The sequence below is a fragment of the Takifugu flavidus genome, chromosome 13 (genome assembly GCF_003711565.1).
Source record: "Takifugu flavidus isolate HTHZ2018 chromosome 13, ASM371156v2, whole genome shotgun sequence".
NCBI lineage: Eukaryota > Metazoa > Chordata > Actinopteri > Tetraodontiformes > Tetraodontidae > Takifugu > Takifugu flavidus.
Window position 1 is genome coordinate 12,273,399 of NC_079532.1, and position 18,351 is coordinate 12,291,749.

The window sequence follows — 18,351 nt, forward strand, 5'->3', positions numbered from 1 at the left end:
TCATCAAAAAAGTAAAAATGTAAAAAATGAATCAAATAAATAAATGTGTAGCTCCTTTGGCCAAAGGTGACGTGGAAAAAATACTCACAGCTGGCTTGTTCACCGTTGTTAAGGAAGTCCCCCTCCTCTGGTTTCTCTGTCTTGCCCGTTTTCTCCCACATCTTGTGGATTTCCGATATGCACAATTTGGGGTTCAGGCGAAAGAAGAGGCGTCCGTTCAGAATCGCTAGGTTGTGCTGGTTCCAGTCCCACAGGTTTTGCAGGTTCTGGTTGTTGATGGCGGAGAATGCGTATATGCTGATAATGAAGAATAATGAGGGAAAGTTACAACCATCTCTCAGAAATCACGAAAACAGCACAAAGCTTGGGTGTACCAGAGTATCAGAGGAAAAAGAAGTGGTTTAAACTTTGCTCTCCCCCTCGTGGCAGTGCGTACCATTAAGAGGTGCGTGACACATCACCTCGGGATTGTTTGTTTGACAGCTTGTGTGCACAGAAAGATATGAAACAGAGACAGAGCCAACACTCAGCCGTTCAAGTATGAATAGCAGACGACTTCCAGAGCCGACGTAATGCCTGCCGTCCTCAAGAGCATTCCTCTGGGTGAAACCTTACCCCGACGCAAACGATAGCATGAAGGGTGACAGGATCTCCCATGACCCCTGGCCATGATGGAAAAAACTTTCCCTTGTGCGTGAGACAATCACCTGAGTGCCCTTCGACTTAACAGCGACACTCTTATCGTGCCTTTCTGACATGATACTAGAATATCTGCAAATGGCTCTGTTATATTTAGATTCCTCGGTTCATGGGAATGCACCGATCAACCAGAAAAGGCGGTCGCTCTTGCAGCGAGAACTGGCTGCGACATAAATGCGACTTCAACCGTTTTGTGTGTGGCGGGGCCCCCCTGGTGTGCTGCGGTTCGCCCCGCGTCCGCTAACTCCCCATTCGCCCCACGCGGCGTGCAAGCATCCACAGGCGAAGCGTGCAAACAGACAGCCTCGAGGGGACGTACTTATCGATGAGCTTGTGCCCGTTGATGAAACGCAGGCTCTTGAGGAAGGACAGAGAGACGAGTGCGTGGGAGTGTCGGATCTTCACGTAGCCCGTCACTCTCTGGATCAATCCCATGAAGCTCTCCAGCTCAGATGTGATGTTATCTGGGGACAAGGGGGAGGAACATAAGCAGAGTGTTATAATAAGGAACCTCTGCTGTCACCGAAGCTGCTGCAGCAACACCCACACTTGTTCCTAATTGAAAAATCCCAATGAGTACGACATTAGTTAGGATTTATCGTATGTGGAGATTAGCTAGTGAGCCGCTCTGTCAACTGAACAAACAAACGGCACATAATGTGATAATTGAGTTAGAAGCACGTGTAATGTTCATCCAGTCTGCCTCATTGGGCATCATGGCGGGAATAAGGGAGAATGATCTATATTTCTATTTTTATTGAGTATGATAACACAGGCAAGAGAGAAAGACTCGGCTGAAAATGAAAAAAAAAATACATCATTTTAACGACCTTTGAACATGACACAAAAGTTTCAATAAAAATGACAGAGCTGCGTGTAATTAAATCACTCACTTCCGTGCCGAATGTTAATGTCCAGATTGCCGTCGATGACGGTGCAGCCCTTCAGGCTCTGAGCAGCGTCCACAGAGTCGATCATGGACGAAGGGCACGACTTGTCACAGGGTCCATTGCAGGCATTGCAAAACATTCTGTACATAGCAGAAGAGGAGAGGAGGGGGGATGGGGAGAAAGAGATGATTTAAGAGCAAATTCTTGCTTTATTTACATCATCCTGAAATAATTTGTCCACTCCCTAACTCATTCCAAATGATTCAGGCCAATAAATTCAACGCGTGACACAAGGCTATCTCTCACGCAGAGAGTTTAAACTCTGTCTCATCTGAACTCATGAGAGAGTGACTCACTGGACTGATCTCAGAGACGAAACATCGGTGGTATGTCCAAAAAGAAATACACAGCAACAGAGAGCCGGCAACGGAGAGTTTGGGAGCCGACAAGACAAAACAGCGGAAAAGTTTGTCCGCGTGTCCAACAAAGGGGAGTTGAAGGGAGTTATCTCGTAAAATATCTATGAGGATTTTTTTTAACAGTTTCTTGAACCACTAATAAAAAAAGCAGATCTGTGGAAAGACCTGAGAAAAGAAGGGTCAGATAAAGTTCAAGCAAGTACCCAGGATGCTTTATGCCGATGAATTCTTCATGCAATAGCCCGCAGCGAACAGCCTTTTTCTGCGATTATTTCAGTTGTGTTTACAAAAATCGGTCACGAAATTCAAAGAAATCTTGAAACCCCGATGCAGTAATGGTTCACGGAACCGTTCCAAAGCAGCAGCATCACATGGTTGCACTATTTAAACACATCATCAGAACTCTGAAGTGAAGGGCGCGTCCTTACGGATTTGTCTCATTGCGTGTGAAGCCGGAGGGGCATTCGGGCATGCATTCTCCCCCGTGGAGGACAAACTGAGTGTCGTCGAGCAGGTGCACTTGAGAGCACAGATCCATGGTGATGCAGCGCCAGCCCTCGAACTTGTAGGTGCCCGGAGGGCAGTCCTGCACGCAGCGGCCCTCGTGGTGGTAGTGGAGGCAGGCGGAGCACGCCATGTCGTTGTGGGGCTCAGTGCAGCTGCCCAGGCACTGGCTGTGGCAGCACTCGCCCTGGTCCGTGCAGGCGAGCTTGCAGCGCTCCGGACAGACTGGGGAGACAGAGGGGTGGGGGGGGGGTGGACAGATGTCAGACAGTCTGCACAGCAGGATGCCGTTCCCATAAAATCAAGGATGGTAAAGGTCAAAAAAGAGGCAAAACACAGTGTATGTAACATTAAGGCTGCTGTGGATGGTCAATAATAGTTATATTAATAATAATAATAACCATCATCATCATCATCATAATGTTCAGAATTTAATATTGTTAGATTATTCTTCTTTAAGTTTCTTTGATTAATTCTTTCACATAGCCAATACTGATACTGACAACAGTGAAAACGAATTTCAGCAACTATTTTATGTAGAAAATGATTTTTTTTTTAATATAAAAGAATGATTTGGGTATAAGTGAAGGTAAAAAGGAGGCAGAGCCAAAGGAAATAGCACCAGTTTGCTAAAACACATCCTTTAAAATGCAGAAACATCATATACATGCGTCTAAACACACGTTCAGAGAGCAGGAGGTAAACAGTAATGTGGCACATCTCAGCCCAGCCAACAACACCGTCAACCGTCTTAACAGCCTCTTATCCCTAATTAGGGTCACAGCGGGTGTTGGAGTCTGTCCCAGCCCCCCCCACCCCCCCATGACTGGGTAACAGGTTCAAAACACAAGGGAAAAAAAGAAAAACTGGAATTAAACCTGAAAACCTTTGGCTATGAGGCAACTCCGGTAACCACAGATGCCAAACGGATAAAACTGGATTATAAAAAAAAGTCAACATTAAGCAGGACAAATATTAAGACGTGCAGACAATAATCAGCCTTAAGAGCAAATGTTGATTTACGAAAAGAACGTCTGATTCTGAAAGAAAAAACAGGAACATCTCTGCAATCAAAACAAACCCTCTTAATATTTTTCTTCACTAAAAGCCAACTGTAAAAAAAAAAAAAAAGAAAAAACTCCACACACTCCTGCTACAATTTCAGCTTCAAAACAACCAGCGTGTCCTGTTCCAGACTATGAGAGGAAAAAATGAGAGGATAAAAGATTTCGGGATGTTTCAGATTAAGGTTGAGTAACAGAAATAACAGAGGCTTCTCTGTTTACTGGGAATCACCTAGAAACCAAAACCCATGATGGTGTATTATCAATAGCACACAATAGTTTCCCACAGGCCGACCTCGTCTCACAATTCATGTGTTTGTCTTCAACCCAGGAGATTAAGACTACAAGCAGACATAAATTACAAAGGTTGTCATTCAGGATGTCAAGTTTACCCCAAATAGCAACGCTTTTCCAAAAATATTGTCTAAATTTAGTATAATGTTCCTTTATAACAAACTCCAATTGTAGTCAGTGCAAATAATGAAAAACCCAAACGTGCCCGAGATTCCAACAAAGCATCTCACAAGTAAATAGTGTGTAAAAAAGTGTCAATAATCGACAATACTAAGTAAGGACAACAATAATGTTACATAAAATCAATAGTTAAACTAACATTTTTAGTGCATCACCGGTGAGATGAGTCCTGACATCGGGTTCAAAAGTTCTGTTTTCACTGCAGATGATTTATGCTGGAATAAGTTGCCAGCAGTTTCTACTTGTGATTTTTCTCTGTTTAAAAAGTTTCTATCGAGATAAAGGGCCACCGTGGGAATGTGATGAGTTCAGGTACCTGGGGGAAAATGTAACCTGTCTGGGTGGTTGATAAAAACTAATTTAGGTATGAGAGATGGCACAGGTGGCAAAACTTCACCGTTCCTTTTGTGAATTGTGATATGTTTTTAATAAAATCGCCAGTGTTGTCTTCATTTGTTGCAGAAAAGCAAATTTCCCCAAAAATTCAATAAAGCTAAACTGAGCAACCCTAAACTGAACTAAAATAAGGCGAAGTGCTCCTGATTCCCGTGTCCTTGTGCAAAGACACAGCTACGAAGCTATGCACAAACACTCACTGTGCACAGACCCACACATCCCTCTACTTCTATCTTTGGGAAAAGTTTTATAGGCATATTACGCGACCCAGCTCGTCACCCTAACCCTGACCCTAACCCAATTATAACCCCCCTTAAAACCATGTTTAAACCCTCAAACAGTCCTTTGAGGTGGTGTGGACCAGTCAAAAGGGCCTCACTTTGCTAGCAGAATGCAGATTTGGGTATTCAGTATATAAGTAAACACATGTAGAAAACATTAATTTCACTATTAAATTGTGATTCTGCATCATTACCACATGTTGTTCTCTACACATGGAAGGTGGCATGTTCATCAGATCTGCAGAATACAAAGCATTTTGTCCAAATTCAACCCCCCCCCCCCCCCCCCCCCCACACACACACACACACACACACAGACATTGATTGTGATGAATATTCTGTTGCTTTACTATATCCAAACATCCATGTAGGTGAAGAATGAGATGTGCATTAGAGCTGTGTTGCAGAATGAAAATACACGTTCCCTACTTGGAAAATTCCTTCAGGGTTCTAAAAAGAGAAGAAAATCTAATCTCATGCAATAGACCTGATACAATATCTTTATTCAATGCACTGCAAATTGTCTCAGGAATTCGACATCACAGCTTTCTGAGAGAAACCTTGAAGTTTCAGAGCAGCTCCTGCATGCAAAACTCACACTCATGTAGTGCATGTGTGCCTCCCGAACACTACATCTAACTGTCCTGGTTGTGGCCCAAAGAAAATGCCAGAGGACTTTTTTATTTTATTATTTTTAAGACGGCTTCCAGAGCTGACGCACACGTACTGTAGGTCCTCACATGGCAGCTGTGATTTGATGGGAAACATGACGCTGACATTGGTGCTGGGTTGATCGAGGTTGCACATTTGCTGGGGCCGGTGGGAGCGTGGGGGGGGGGGGGGGGTGCTGACATCAGCGCAGCTTAATTTTCTTGGAATCCTACCAAAAGGGGGCAGCCAAGGCAAACTCTAATGAGCCTTGCTGAAGGAGGACCCTTCCTCTCTGCATTATTTTCACAGATTCCTCAATGAAGAGAAATTCCAAACACACATAGCTTCCTCCAGAAGAAGCCAACGGGAGGAGGAGCTGCCGCCTTAAATCCATATAAGTCGACCCGGTCTCGCTGTGTGACCAAACAACCCGTGGTATCAGGGATACAATCCCCTATTTATAGATGCCTCTAATGCAGACTGTATTTTCGTGCCGCTGCTCTCTACACATAGCTATGCAGGGAATTGTGGGTTGCCACTACTTCAAAAGAAACCTAATGGGGCTCTTCTCCAGATAAGTCGTCATCTTTGGACTAAATTAGAAGCATGAGCAGACTGAGATTCGACCTATTTCCGTGCGCTCTGTGCTACATTTGACCAGAACTGAAAGGCAAGAGAGCAAAGCGCACAAAAATGCCGACGGGCAGCGTTTGGACGGTGACGTCAGGCTGTACAGTAACAGACGTCAAACACAGGTTGGTTCTTACAGCAGTGACACAACCCTCACCAGCAGCTTCTCTCCTGCTCTTCCTGTAAATAAACACACTCAGGCTCGACACCAAAACCCGCCAAACGACAACCTGTTCCTGCTGGTCACCAGAACTCCCCGACTGCGGCAGGGGGGAGAAAGACTCGTCTCTTTGGTGGAGACAGACGACCCCTTGATTTTGATGTGAAGGTATCCTCCAATCACTGCACTATGTGAGGAATCTGCAGAATGTTTCAGACCGCAGCACACTCGACGGGGAGAATGTTAATCCCCCTTGTTCTGCTACAACAACACAATAACAACTTTAGGAATTGCCATGGAGACCCGAGAAGAGGAAGGATTTCAGCTGCAAACATGACTGTGGAATGCGATGTGGGCTAGGAAGAGAGCAACATCTAAGAGAGAAAAAGAATCAATTGGTATCGGGTCCTGACGGAGGAAGGAAATCGGGGAAGCATCAATTTATATCTGCGAGGTTGGCTACCATCATGGCGGTTCAGGGTCACGAAGGCCACAGTTTCGCTCCAAACCTGCAGTAAAGCCTGATAAAGAGGACTTGAGTGCTTTTAAGGACAGTTTAAAGACTTGGTTTTACTTTGTAGGCTCTTAAACGGGACTGATGTTTGTTTTTGAATTTGTGAGGTTCGTTTTTTATCATCCGCGTGTCGTCTCTTCTTTTGCTGCAACCAGTGCCATTAAAACACTACAGTGACCTCTTTGTGATCCAATTTTTTTCCAGAACCTATTCCAGGTTTTTCCCAATGTCCCCTGAATAACCACCTGGCAGGGGGGGGAGAAAAGAGGATCTTTTTCACCATACAAAACCAATGAATCCTAAAAAAAATTACTTATTTTATGATTTCTCTTGACAATATTGAATAAAATAAAACACAATAACTTGAGAAACTTAAATGTCTCAAAGAATTTGGTTTCACCGATACTGTTATCCAACCCAGTGTCTGATATCAGCGTCTTTGTTTTCAATCGCCCCATTTCACACAGTCACTATTGACCCCCCCCCCCCCTAAAAAATTCCATCTGATAAACAGAAAGGTTGGCTGCGAGTGTGTGCCTGTAGGGAGGAATGGGTTTCAAAAGGACTAATGTATTATTTCACTGTGCACCGGTGTTGGGGCGGAAGAGGGCCGCGCTCTTCATCTGAATGCGACTCATGTGCCATTTGCTGTGTAAGTGGACGGCTACACTGTTTACATGGGAAGGCTGGCGACTTGCTCGCTGCCAGCAGGCCGCCGTCACATTTGAAGATTAAACCAGATTAAACGCAACAAATGAAAAGGTGCAAGACAAGGATCTAATGTGAGATAAAATCTTCCATTCGCCCGATGCTGTGGAAGCACGCTGTTTTCCCTGTGTCAATCATGTGAAGAAGGAAGTGTGACAGACAGTTGGGAAATCATTCATTATTCACAGTGGCGCTGGAGGGGAGGGACGACATCGGAGGAGGGTGCTGGGAAAGCGGAGGGTGGGGGTTAAACTGGGAGCTCCCTCCTGGACCAATAGCAGCTGGGAAGGGGTGGTTCTAATCCCGATGACTGACATGTTATTGAGTCTGGAGCAGACATGGTAAACAAGTCCTCTCTTGAGAGGGCATTTGGGAGGGGGGGAGCTGTTTCCATAGCGATTAAGCACAGCTTTTCCACGGATTCGGAGAAACCATAAGTTAACGGGAAAACCTTTAACAAATGCACTCAACATGACTCATTAACATGATACTTGTGAACTGCATTGACCATTAAGTGTAAAGTTGTGGGGGGGGGGTTGCAGCATGTAATAGATCAAGTGTGATTTGAGAGACCAGTGTTTATGCACATAAACACTGATGCTTTGGCAGAGAAAAGGGTTAACGGGGGAGCTGAACATGAAGTGCGTCTATCGTGTTAGAACATGATTAAATTTACCGCAACGTCACCTCTAAATATTCGGTCCGGACACGGCGGTGGAGATTCCCCGCGCTGTGTCACAGCTGGGCTACTGACGCTGAGAGCAGTAGCAGGCAGGTGAGCAGACTTCAGCTGGCCCATGAAGGGGCTTCTGCAGCTCAGATCGTAGGCTGAACGCCCAGCTCACTAAGCTCCATCAGGCCACATCCTCATCCGGCAACTCGATCCTCTCTGGGAGCCCCCAGCGGATCACTCCAGACACTTGTTTAAACCACATCAACCCAGACAGCCAGAGAAAGGATGCTTCCTCCACTCAGGGCCAAAAGAAAACCACATCAGAGATTCCAGCGATGCGTTACTGCAGCATCGATACCGCCTCAAGCGCAGGGATGGGCTGAAGCGGTGTTTTCCACCTTTACGTGCGTGCTGGGAAAGCTGAGTGTTTTGCTGATCAGAGGGATTTTTTTTTTTAAGAACATCAACATATCTTCTCGTGCAGACAGCTGGTGCAGGAAGGCTTGACTAAATCTTTGTTTTGCACACAAATGCGTATGTGTGTGTATGTGCATGTGTATGTGTGTGTGTGCGTGTGCATGTGCACGCCAGCCAATCGCTCCCTGTCCCAGTATTTCTGTGTCTCTTCCACTCCCATGCCCACTAAAGACCAGCAATGTGTTTTTCGCACAACTATGTGCTGGTCTGTGTGTTCAGGCATGCGTGGCATTTCCCCTCAGTTGTATTCAGTCACAACAACAACCACACACCCGCACAACCCTTCCTTGTAGCCTCAGGCCTCAGCTTACTCATTAGTTGCTCCTGTGTTGTTGTTGAACAGGTACAGATGGCCAAAGTAAGGAGTGTGCGTGCGTGCGTCTTCATATATCAGATCCCACACAAAGTCACAGGTTAAAAATATTCTTCTTTTTATTTGGTCTCCCAGGCTGTTTATAGAAATGTATAGTGGATATATTTATTTTCACCTATAATATCCCAATCGTGATAAGCAGTGAAAACATTGTGGTGTTATTTTACAGCCAAACTGCCCAAAACTCCCTACAAACAGAACAGAAACTAAAAAAAGTAACCCTAACCCACACTAAAAGTAGTCATTTGTTGCTGAAATGGCAAAATTATAAGTATTATAATAATATAATTTGCTTCTTCAGAGAACGCAACACGCTTGACAGATGTTATCTAAAAACAGAGCTTTGCTTCATTTACAGGAGAGGACCATTTAACTCCACTTAAGTGCCACATCTAAATTTAAATATTACAAGGACACCTGTTCTGTGACCTGACCTGCTGGATGCTGCTGACATCGACAACTATTTTCAAATGCTGATTTTGTCTTTAGAAAGAAAAGGATCAGCATCGATCTCCTTGAGGCCAGTTTGATGCTTTTGCCTCTCGTCTGAGCTAAATAATGACATTCACCGAAGTCTCCATGTCAGTCGCAGACACCAAAGGTGACATTCAGCATAGCTGGGCAATATCTTAAAATAGACGTAAGCATGGGGAAAAACAACTGGTGGAAACTCACCTTTTTTTTTTGCTCATGCCACCTAACATGGTTCTTTTCGTAGATGGTGGCTACTAAAAATAGTCGGCTTCTGAGATATGTTTTGGCGAAAAAAGTTATTGCATTAGCAGCTGGGTGACTGGTTTGGGTTCAAGAAAGCAAAAAGAAATCAAAGCAAATGCATAGTTAGTCGTGTGAAGTGTGCTTGGCTCCCAAGCAAAGGCAGCATGAGTACGTAACGCTGAGTGAAATATAAAATGAACACCCTTCTGCTTCATTTAGCTCAGGAGGTTGATGTTTAAACACGCAGGCACAGTCTGACTCCTGGCTGAGGTCCATTCGTCCCCTGACAGGCTGAAACCCAGAAACAAACAGGCTCGATTCCCAGCACATTTACACGTCACTGTTAATGTGCCTGTGCAACATTCATCCTCATCAAATGTTTGTGGTTTAAGGGGTTCAAAACTCATCCTGGCCCAACATTTGGCACAATGTCTGGAATCAACATGACGCATTTTTACTTTGAATCAATGTGAAGGACGGGTTATTCCAGATTAAGTGGAACGACACTGAACCCGCCCGGAGTTCAAGGTTAAAACGCTATGGTTTGTAAACACTGAGGAGGAATTTATCCACCTGGGTGATGGCAGGTGATCCGTACGGATAGGTTTAGTAAGATTTTGGTAAAAGGAACGGCTAAGCTGGGAGGCTGACTGCCTCTTATTGCTCCAGCACATCTCCATCTTCAATCTGGGACACACGTCTTGTTTTCTGTAACCTCAGTGGAGCCCGACAGTCCACGAAGCTCCATGCGCTCTTTCATATGTGACATTTGAGTTTGGGGTTTCTTTTCTTCTCCACATAATTTCACTTTCATGGTAAATTTACTGTGCACGCATACAGTCTCCTTATTGTGGGCCTGTTTTCACTCCTTACGATGAAGAAATCGAGGCCTCGGCAGAGACGTTTGTGTCGGGAGCTCAAATCTCTTACAGCAGGACGTGGAGGACTGAGCTGTACAGTATTAGTGTGATGGTCTGTTAGGATGGCTCAGTAAACTCAGTATAAGTTTCAGCCACATCAGAGTTTTGGAGTTTCCCTAAAATGCACAGTGCATGATTTGCTATTGTATTTACTCTCTGTTTGAAGTGCTTCTTGGACATTTAAATGACATAGAAAAAGGCATTTTTGCATCCTGATACAATTAATATCCTTTCAGTGCATCCAAAGGGTGAGCCACATTAGCTTAAAAACAATTCCTGTATTAAAAGTGTTGAGCACCAACAGTTAACAGGGATGGTTTATTGTTGCGTAAATGTAAAAGCTCCAGTTTAATAACAAAACCATTGCAACACATTAAGCAGCGAGCCCAGTATTATTGTTTTAATTATTAGCAAATCAGCTGAAGAGGCTTTGTGTAATAATCGACCCCGAGAAAAAAAACTTTAAAATTGAGGGTTATATCACCTTTACTCACAGTCTCAGCACACAGCAGCTTCTACGTTTGGTGGTAATCAGATTTTACCATGACGCAAATCTACCATTAAATTCTGCGCTCTCTCAAAAAAAATAATAACAGTGCAGTGTTATTGCACAGAGTGGAAGCCATGAGAAAAAGGACTTCAGCGCAGCGTTAAAGCTGCTGCGTATATTAGAGGAAAGGCTCCAGAGAATTGGGCTCAACGCTGGGAGCATAGCAGCTTACATATATGGCCCCCGGAGAGGCCCATGGGTTAAAGGTCAGAGGGTAGGGGCCAGTGATTGGGCCAACTGTTGAAAAGAAAAACAGGTCTTACAGTACTAACAGAATAAGAGGGCATGAGGATGGAGAGGGACAGCTGATGGGTCTGAAACAGTCCCCAGCCCACATTTCCCATTGGCTGCCAGTGACATCATGATTCTACCCCCATATTTCACCTCCTCTCTTCTCAGTGGGTGGAGTTTTCTGTTATCCCCCCCCCCCCCCCCCCCTCCACCGTCTACATGCAACCAAATCAGACCATTTCCCTCTCCATCACGCGCGCCCACACACACACGCACACACACACTTTCACAAGCACACACACGCTCAGGAGTCTGCTTCATTTGCCCCTTTTAGGGACCTCAGCAGCGAGCATGGCCACTCTTGTTCAGGAGGAGGGAAGAGTGAAGCGAAGGAGCAAGAGAACAGAAGAACAAAAGAACTTGTAGACCGCCATGTGCTCACTCACACTCATGTACTACTGAGCACTGACTATAAACAACTGCACGTGTGTGATACTTGTTCAACCAAGTTAGTCCTAAAAATCCATGGAAAGACTTCTTGGTTTTATCCACTTTCTTGCTCAGAAAGCTGCTTGGCAGTTTTGTCAGGTTATAAATATGCGCTGGAACAAAAAGAGAGCCCAATCCATACTTATCCACTTTGTTACAACATACATTTAGCACAGGCATCTGACCCTTTGAAGAAGTCTTAATCATGAGCGATCGATCACGGTGCCAGACATGCTTTGCGTGGCTGAAGAGCCTGGAGGTGAAGCATGAATCGAAGGTGACTAAAGTGCATTTAACCCAATATGAAATGAGGCCTTTCACTGTTGTTCCACACAAAAATGGGTGATTTTTTATTTTGGACACAGCACGGGGAATCTCCACTGGCACATCACTTAATGGTTTCTACTTAATGTATAACAAACAATGCTGGGACAAAACAGTTTTTAGATTGTGTGTGTGTAGGGGGGGAATGGGGGGTAATTCCCAAAACATTGTTTCTGCAACTACTGAGTGAAAATCTGAGCTGTAAAACATTGGGAGTCCAAATGCCAATAATGTGGTGGGAATGGATATAAAAAAACAAATCTTCCTCTAACCACAGGAAGTCCTAATCTCCCCATATACCAAACAGGAGACTTCAAGAAGAAAAACTGCCCATGCTTTCTCCCACAAGCAAACAATGTCTTCCATTCAGAAGGTCTGTGGCAAACCCTCACAGTCAGGGGAGACATAAAGACAGTTTGAAAACACTGGGCCACGTTCCCTCTCCTCTCCAGGCCAGATACAACTTTTTCCTTCCTTCTGAATAAAAGGTAGTGTTGGTTGGGGGAGAGAACCACTTTGCCCCACCCCCACCCCTTCACAAAATATGCCTTTGTCTTTTAGCCTTTATAGACCTCGCGGTGCATAATAGACCGGGCTGCACTGGCATGAGAGCACCAACAGGGGGCTTCTTATTCTGACTTTAGGCTTCAGAAATGATTCAAGCTAATCAATATGAACAGCGACAGTTCCAATGATTCTCCTTCACTCACTGAACCAGCACTGTGCACACAGCAAACCTAAACCCCCAGCATCGTGCATCCATCCTAAAGGTTCACAAACACCACTGTCCTTGCACCTAGTCTGATCTACTGTCTAATTCAGTGCTTGTTTCTCATTACGGCACCGACTTCCTTGCAGGCAAATGACATTGTGTCAACTCTTGATATGCTGAAAATACGGCAGGAGCCTGTCCTATATTTCCTTGACAACGATTACATATTCCTCCTGTCTCCGCATGCAGTCATTTGTTGCAGTTATTTCATAAATGTCTTGTTAGCTGTTATTGGTCTGAAGGCTGCCAAACTGCACATCATAAACTAACAAATGGAAGACCGCGGGCGATATTTACTGTTTCATGTGGAACCACGCCACAGCTCTGGAAGTGACTAAGAATGTAAAGACATCACCCTGCTCATGTAGCAGACTATATCTCTGATCTAAGGATCAAACTGCCCCAAGCGCCACAGGTGATGGTTCACTGTTTGCACCTTCAAATCCTTGAACCTTTGGTAATCTTAACCAAGTGTCATGAACTGGTGTTAAACATTATCTGGCAGAAAATGTGCTCTGAGTTACACATTAAAAACGAGACTGCGATAAGAGGCCGAAGTAAGAAGATGACACACGGCTGCTATAGATCACAGATTTCCTCAAGAATGCACCGAGACAAACATGGATGTGGAAACACTCAACAGTTGGTGCTCCGTCTAAAGACAGCCAGGGGACAAATAGCTGGCTGACAGAAGAAATGGGAGCATGCTGCTCAATCAATGGACCATCAATCTCTCTCTCTCACACACACACACACACACACACACACGCACGAAAGCATATATGCACCCACACAGCAAGAGGGGGTAAAAAGGGGACATATCCTTTAGCTACCACTTGAGAGAGCCATCAAAGTGCTGGCTGCAGAGTTGGGCCTTCTTCTATGGCCACATTTCTAAACATGGCTTTGTCTTGTTTGATTTGAGCCACTATCACTGTGTCCAAACCCCTTTCAGAGGAGCGGGTGTATGTGCATCTGTTACAACACAACAGTTCCCCACTAACTATGTGACTGTTGTCTTACTGACCTGGAAAAAAAGCGACGAAAGGTAGTGCTGAAAATGATTAATTATGATTAATTTAAAAAGCCCTTAACATGATAGTCTATAGCTGCTGGGAGTGGCCTTCACACCACAAGACCTAGGAATGAGTTTTGGTGTCGAAAGACTTTTTGCAGAACTAATTTAGCTTCCACCTCCCACTGTGAGCGGTGATGAGTGGATTAGAGTTTAATATGTGTTTCATTTGACAAAGACAGATGAACAAAGATTTGAAAGCATTGGTTCGTCAGGAAGTCAGCTGCAAAACCTGATAATCCGTTCCTTCCGAGAAGGCTTTACATGCCTACAGGCACACATTCACGCTGCAGGTAGGAAAGGTCGACCAGCCACACCTGAAGCTTGTTATTACTGTGTCAACTGTCCCCGATGGGGTTATTTAAAAAGAAAACAAGAACACGACTGTGACAAAGTATGGAGGTGGCTCCTTGTGAAGTTGTTCACTTGGATTGTGGGACAGGAGGGAGTTGGAGCATACAGGAGGAAACAACTCCAGAGGACGTCCTCGTCTCTCTGAGCAAAGGCGACGGCATGTCCTCCTGTCTGTGCTGTCAGTCTGTGTCAGCTTTCATTACTACAGCAAAACACAGCTAGGAGTGAACGGCTAAAAGTGCCTGCTCCACGATATCATGTGGATGGCAGCACGGACTCTTACAAGTATCATGTTTTCATTATTCAATACAACACATTAAATAAGAATTTACTTCATGGTGTGTTGAATATTTTAAAATGCCCCACTTTTATTAAAAAAACAACCTTTCATCCCATAGCACGGTCTCTTTGCGGTAATTCTGGTTCGGTTTAGTTGAGCCACAAAGGCCCTGTCAACTTATTCACCCACAGCCATACATTATTCGGATAGCATTGTATCGCCAGGGGAAACAGATGAGCGAGTGGAGCAGGCGTGAATGTTCAACCCTTTTCCCCCGACATTAGACCCCTCTGCTGTTCCGGTGTGTATCAAACTGTGCTGCACGCCCCCATTTCCCCAAGGAGACTTGAGGTCAGTGGTAGGGAGGGGGTAGCCACAAGCAGGGGCGTGTGTGAGGGATCAATATACTGTAACCTGGCATGTCACAAGCATATAATATACTGCCACAGAATAGAGTAAGAGACAGACACTCCAGAAGAAATAAAAGATACATATATGTGATACAGCTTTCTGGCAGCTTCTGTGCAATGGCTTCTAAATTTTACCATCAATTACAGAAGGAACCACTGAACTGAACAGTGAAGCCCCATGCAGGATAAAAATATGTTCAAGAAAATGTGTCAATAAAGCATATTCAAAAACATATATGCATATACTGCCTATTCCAATGGAAAATAAATGTGAGAAGAAATGGTAAAGTAATGAGTATGTGTTGGCTGCATGTTAAAGCAACAGCGGAGTGGATTTCACAACATAACAGCATAAAAAAATGTATCTGCAAAAGATTCACACCTCGCAGATAAAAGAGCAATAAGAATCTGTTCTCTAAAACTGAGGAAATGTCGCAGTGCGCCTGACATTCTGAGGAGCGATCCTGTCGCGGCTGCTAAGTGAGCAGCCTCGAGCTTAAGAAGAGCCCAAATTGGGCCTTTATTCCAGACGCCACAACGCCTCAGCAGAGGCATGAAAAAAACACAAACACACAAAGCCCGAGAAGAGGCTAAAGTGTATGTGTGTGGGCCAACCCCCATCTCCTCCTCAGCCTCAAGTCACTTGCGCACACACATAACCAGCTCCACCACAAGCGCCTCCGAGCCGCGTCTCCCCCACCCACACACAGCACACAACCTGACCCGCCTCCCCTCTCGCTCGCACTCCCGCCGTACTTATTCTTCTCTGTCTCTTGCTCCCCCCTTCCCACCCTCATTCATAAAATGGCTGCTTCTCAGCTCCAGCTGCTGGCATGGAATTTAAGGATAAGGGGTCAGGGACAACAATGGGCCAAAGGGGAGAGTCTTGTTTATTCTATATTTCCTCCCCCTTCCATCTCCTTGTGTACCCATTCCCATCAGAGAGTCCAAGATATGTCGCCCTAATCCCCCCTCCTCCTGTATGCCAGCCTAACCCTTCCCTAACCGTCCAAAACAAACCTGATACCCTCACGGCCTGGGAGGGGAAACTGAATCGTGGGCCCGGTGGTGGGGAAGGCAGGCGCAAAGCAGAGAAGTGGGCAGGAACAAGTACTGTCTGGCTCCTCCTCAGAGGCCATCAGGAGGGGAACGGGGACCTTCTCAAGTTCCATCCCTGGATCACAACGTCTGGGTTTCAGCCATTTCACCACATCACACACGCACGCAGACTACAGCATGTGTTTTCCACAATCCAGAAATGTCTGTGTCTTTTTTATGCTTAAAGGTTATGGTGGATACGATGAGCATTTTGAAATTCAAGCTTTAAAGGCAAAAAAGGGAGGGGGGGTCAGATATTTTCTATTGACTGGCTGTGCACCAGAATTCATTCCAGAAACGAATAAATACACAAACGTCAGTTCCTGAGACATTCAGACAACACCACATGGTGCGGTAATAAGTGCGGCCGTGCGTGTATTTGTAGTGTATGCGTGGCGGCGGCGTGCACATCACATGAGGTGATTGAGTGCATAAGCGCCGGTGCATCTGTTCCCCCTCTACACCACTCTGCAGTGTTTTCTGCTGTTAGCAGACAAATTAAAACTCACTCAAGCAATAGCAACCCCCCAATCAGACACACATACACATATACACACACACCCACGCAACAGCCCACCCATCTCCCTCCTCTCTACTCCTGCTGCTGCTGCAGCCTGAACCAGACAAGGAAGGATCGTAAGGGCTGCAGCAAACACCACCTCTGCTTGAGTGAGTTTTAAATTGGGAAGGTGGGGCTGAAGGCCAGGGCTTCTGTGGTGTTACGAGCACATGTGCCACATAAAAGGGCCATGTGTTCCGTTAATGCTAACCACAGAAAAGTACGCAGACGCATGTCGGACGCAGCCAAGTGTCCTTCTGCAAAGGTTCCTTCTGCTTCTGTCCATAGGTATTAAAGGTAGAGTCTCGCTATCACTGGAACTTTGGATTCTCATAAAAGCAGCACTAGCTAACTAGGATGCTACATTTCCCCTGCTCAGCCCACAGGCTTCAGCCCACGCAGGCCACCATCAGCTCACCCACCACCCACCCAGTGTTTCAGTACTGGCCCCACTCCACTCAAACTTTCCACAGATGGGAGCAGAGCTGCATGCGTGGAGCATTCAGTGTCCATGCGTCAGTCACACCGCAGCCCAGGGATCGGAGGCTGAGAGGTGGAGTTGAGGGACGCGGGGGTGGGGTAAATGAACAGCAACATCATACACCATATCTGAGCTGGCAGTGCAAAAGAGGGACAGCAGCAAATGAGTGAAACAACATCCAGGCTGTGCTGCATAGTGTGGTTACGGCTGCTTGGCTATTTATATGTGTCCCTCCTTCAGAGGAGGAAGCCGCTCCTATTGGATTCAGATGTGAGAGGAAGGACAGACAGCAGCCTGATTGAAAGATGGCAGCCTGCCCCCGGTGGACTCTGTGCTGCTGCAGAGTTACTGCGCCATCACTGAGACAAGTCACTTCAGTCCACTATGACAAGAAGAAAGATGAGACTACATTCCCCTTTAGAGTAGACCAGAGGTGGAAAACAAACATCTACAGCATGATTTGTGGCCACGGTAGAGGGAAGAAAATCCCAATAATCTATCATGTTGTACTTTGGCATGTTTTTTGTACTATGAGGTAGATCGGTTCTGGGTCTGTGGAGACTTTCTCTTGGTTATGAACATTGTATTATCTCCGGTCAACCAAGACTGACCTATGGAAGGAGGTTGCTAAGATAGAGATCAGTCTTCTAGACAAGCTAAAGTCGCAGCCCCATCAGATACTTCCCCCCCCACCCGCTTGGCCATGGCACTTGAATGACAATGAGTGCCTGCGAGACGGGGCTAAATGCGTTGTGACCCATGATGACGGATTGCCAGTAGCCGGCCCACAGGGGGTCCACATGTCCATAGATCTGCTACAGGATCGAATGACACATCATCAATTCTGAAGTTTAGCTCTAAGAGATGATGAGGCTGAGACGAAGCGTGGAAGGAGGGGGAGGCCATCCAATGGAAATTTGCTCCAGACTAGATTCTAATTAGGAAACTTATCTGTCTGCCTATCTGGTTAACCCCCCCTTTTTTCCTTCTATGGATAGCGCTTGTATTCCTTATCCAGAGCCACCACTAGATTAACATAGCAGACAATACACAGCTGCTAATCCGGTCATGTGTCTCCATCCTCCCGCTCTAATTCTACAGTGAATAAATACTGATAGGTGACAGTATTTTGAGAAATGACATACTGACCCCTTGATCCAGTGTAACATCAGATATGT

At 45.5% G+C, this 18,351-nt stretch overlaps 1 protein-coding gene across 1 annotated transcript in view; it reads right to left on the reverse strand.

Moving 5' to 3' along the window:
- The window catches only part of igf1ra (insulin-like growth factor 1a receptor), a 59,975-nt gene that overhangs the window by 15,081 nt on the left and 26,543 nt on the right, over nt 1-18,351 (reverse strand). The window contains exons 3-6 of the mRNA XM_057050947.1: nt 2,437-2,737; nt 1,593-1,729; nt 1,019-1,163; nt 89-297 (exon numbers count right to left, since the gene is read on the reverse strand). Coding sequence (XP_056906927.1) covers nt 89-297; nt 1,019-1,163; nt 1,593-1,729; nt 2,437-2,737 — 792 coding nt within the window. The remainder of the gene's footprint in view (nt 1-88; nt 298-1,018; nt 1,164-1,592; nt 1,730-2,436; nt 2,738-18,351) is intronic.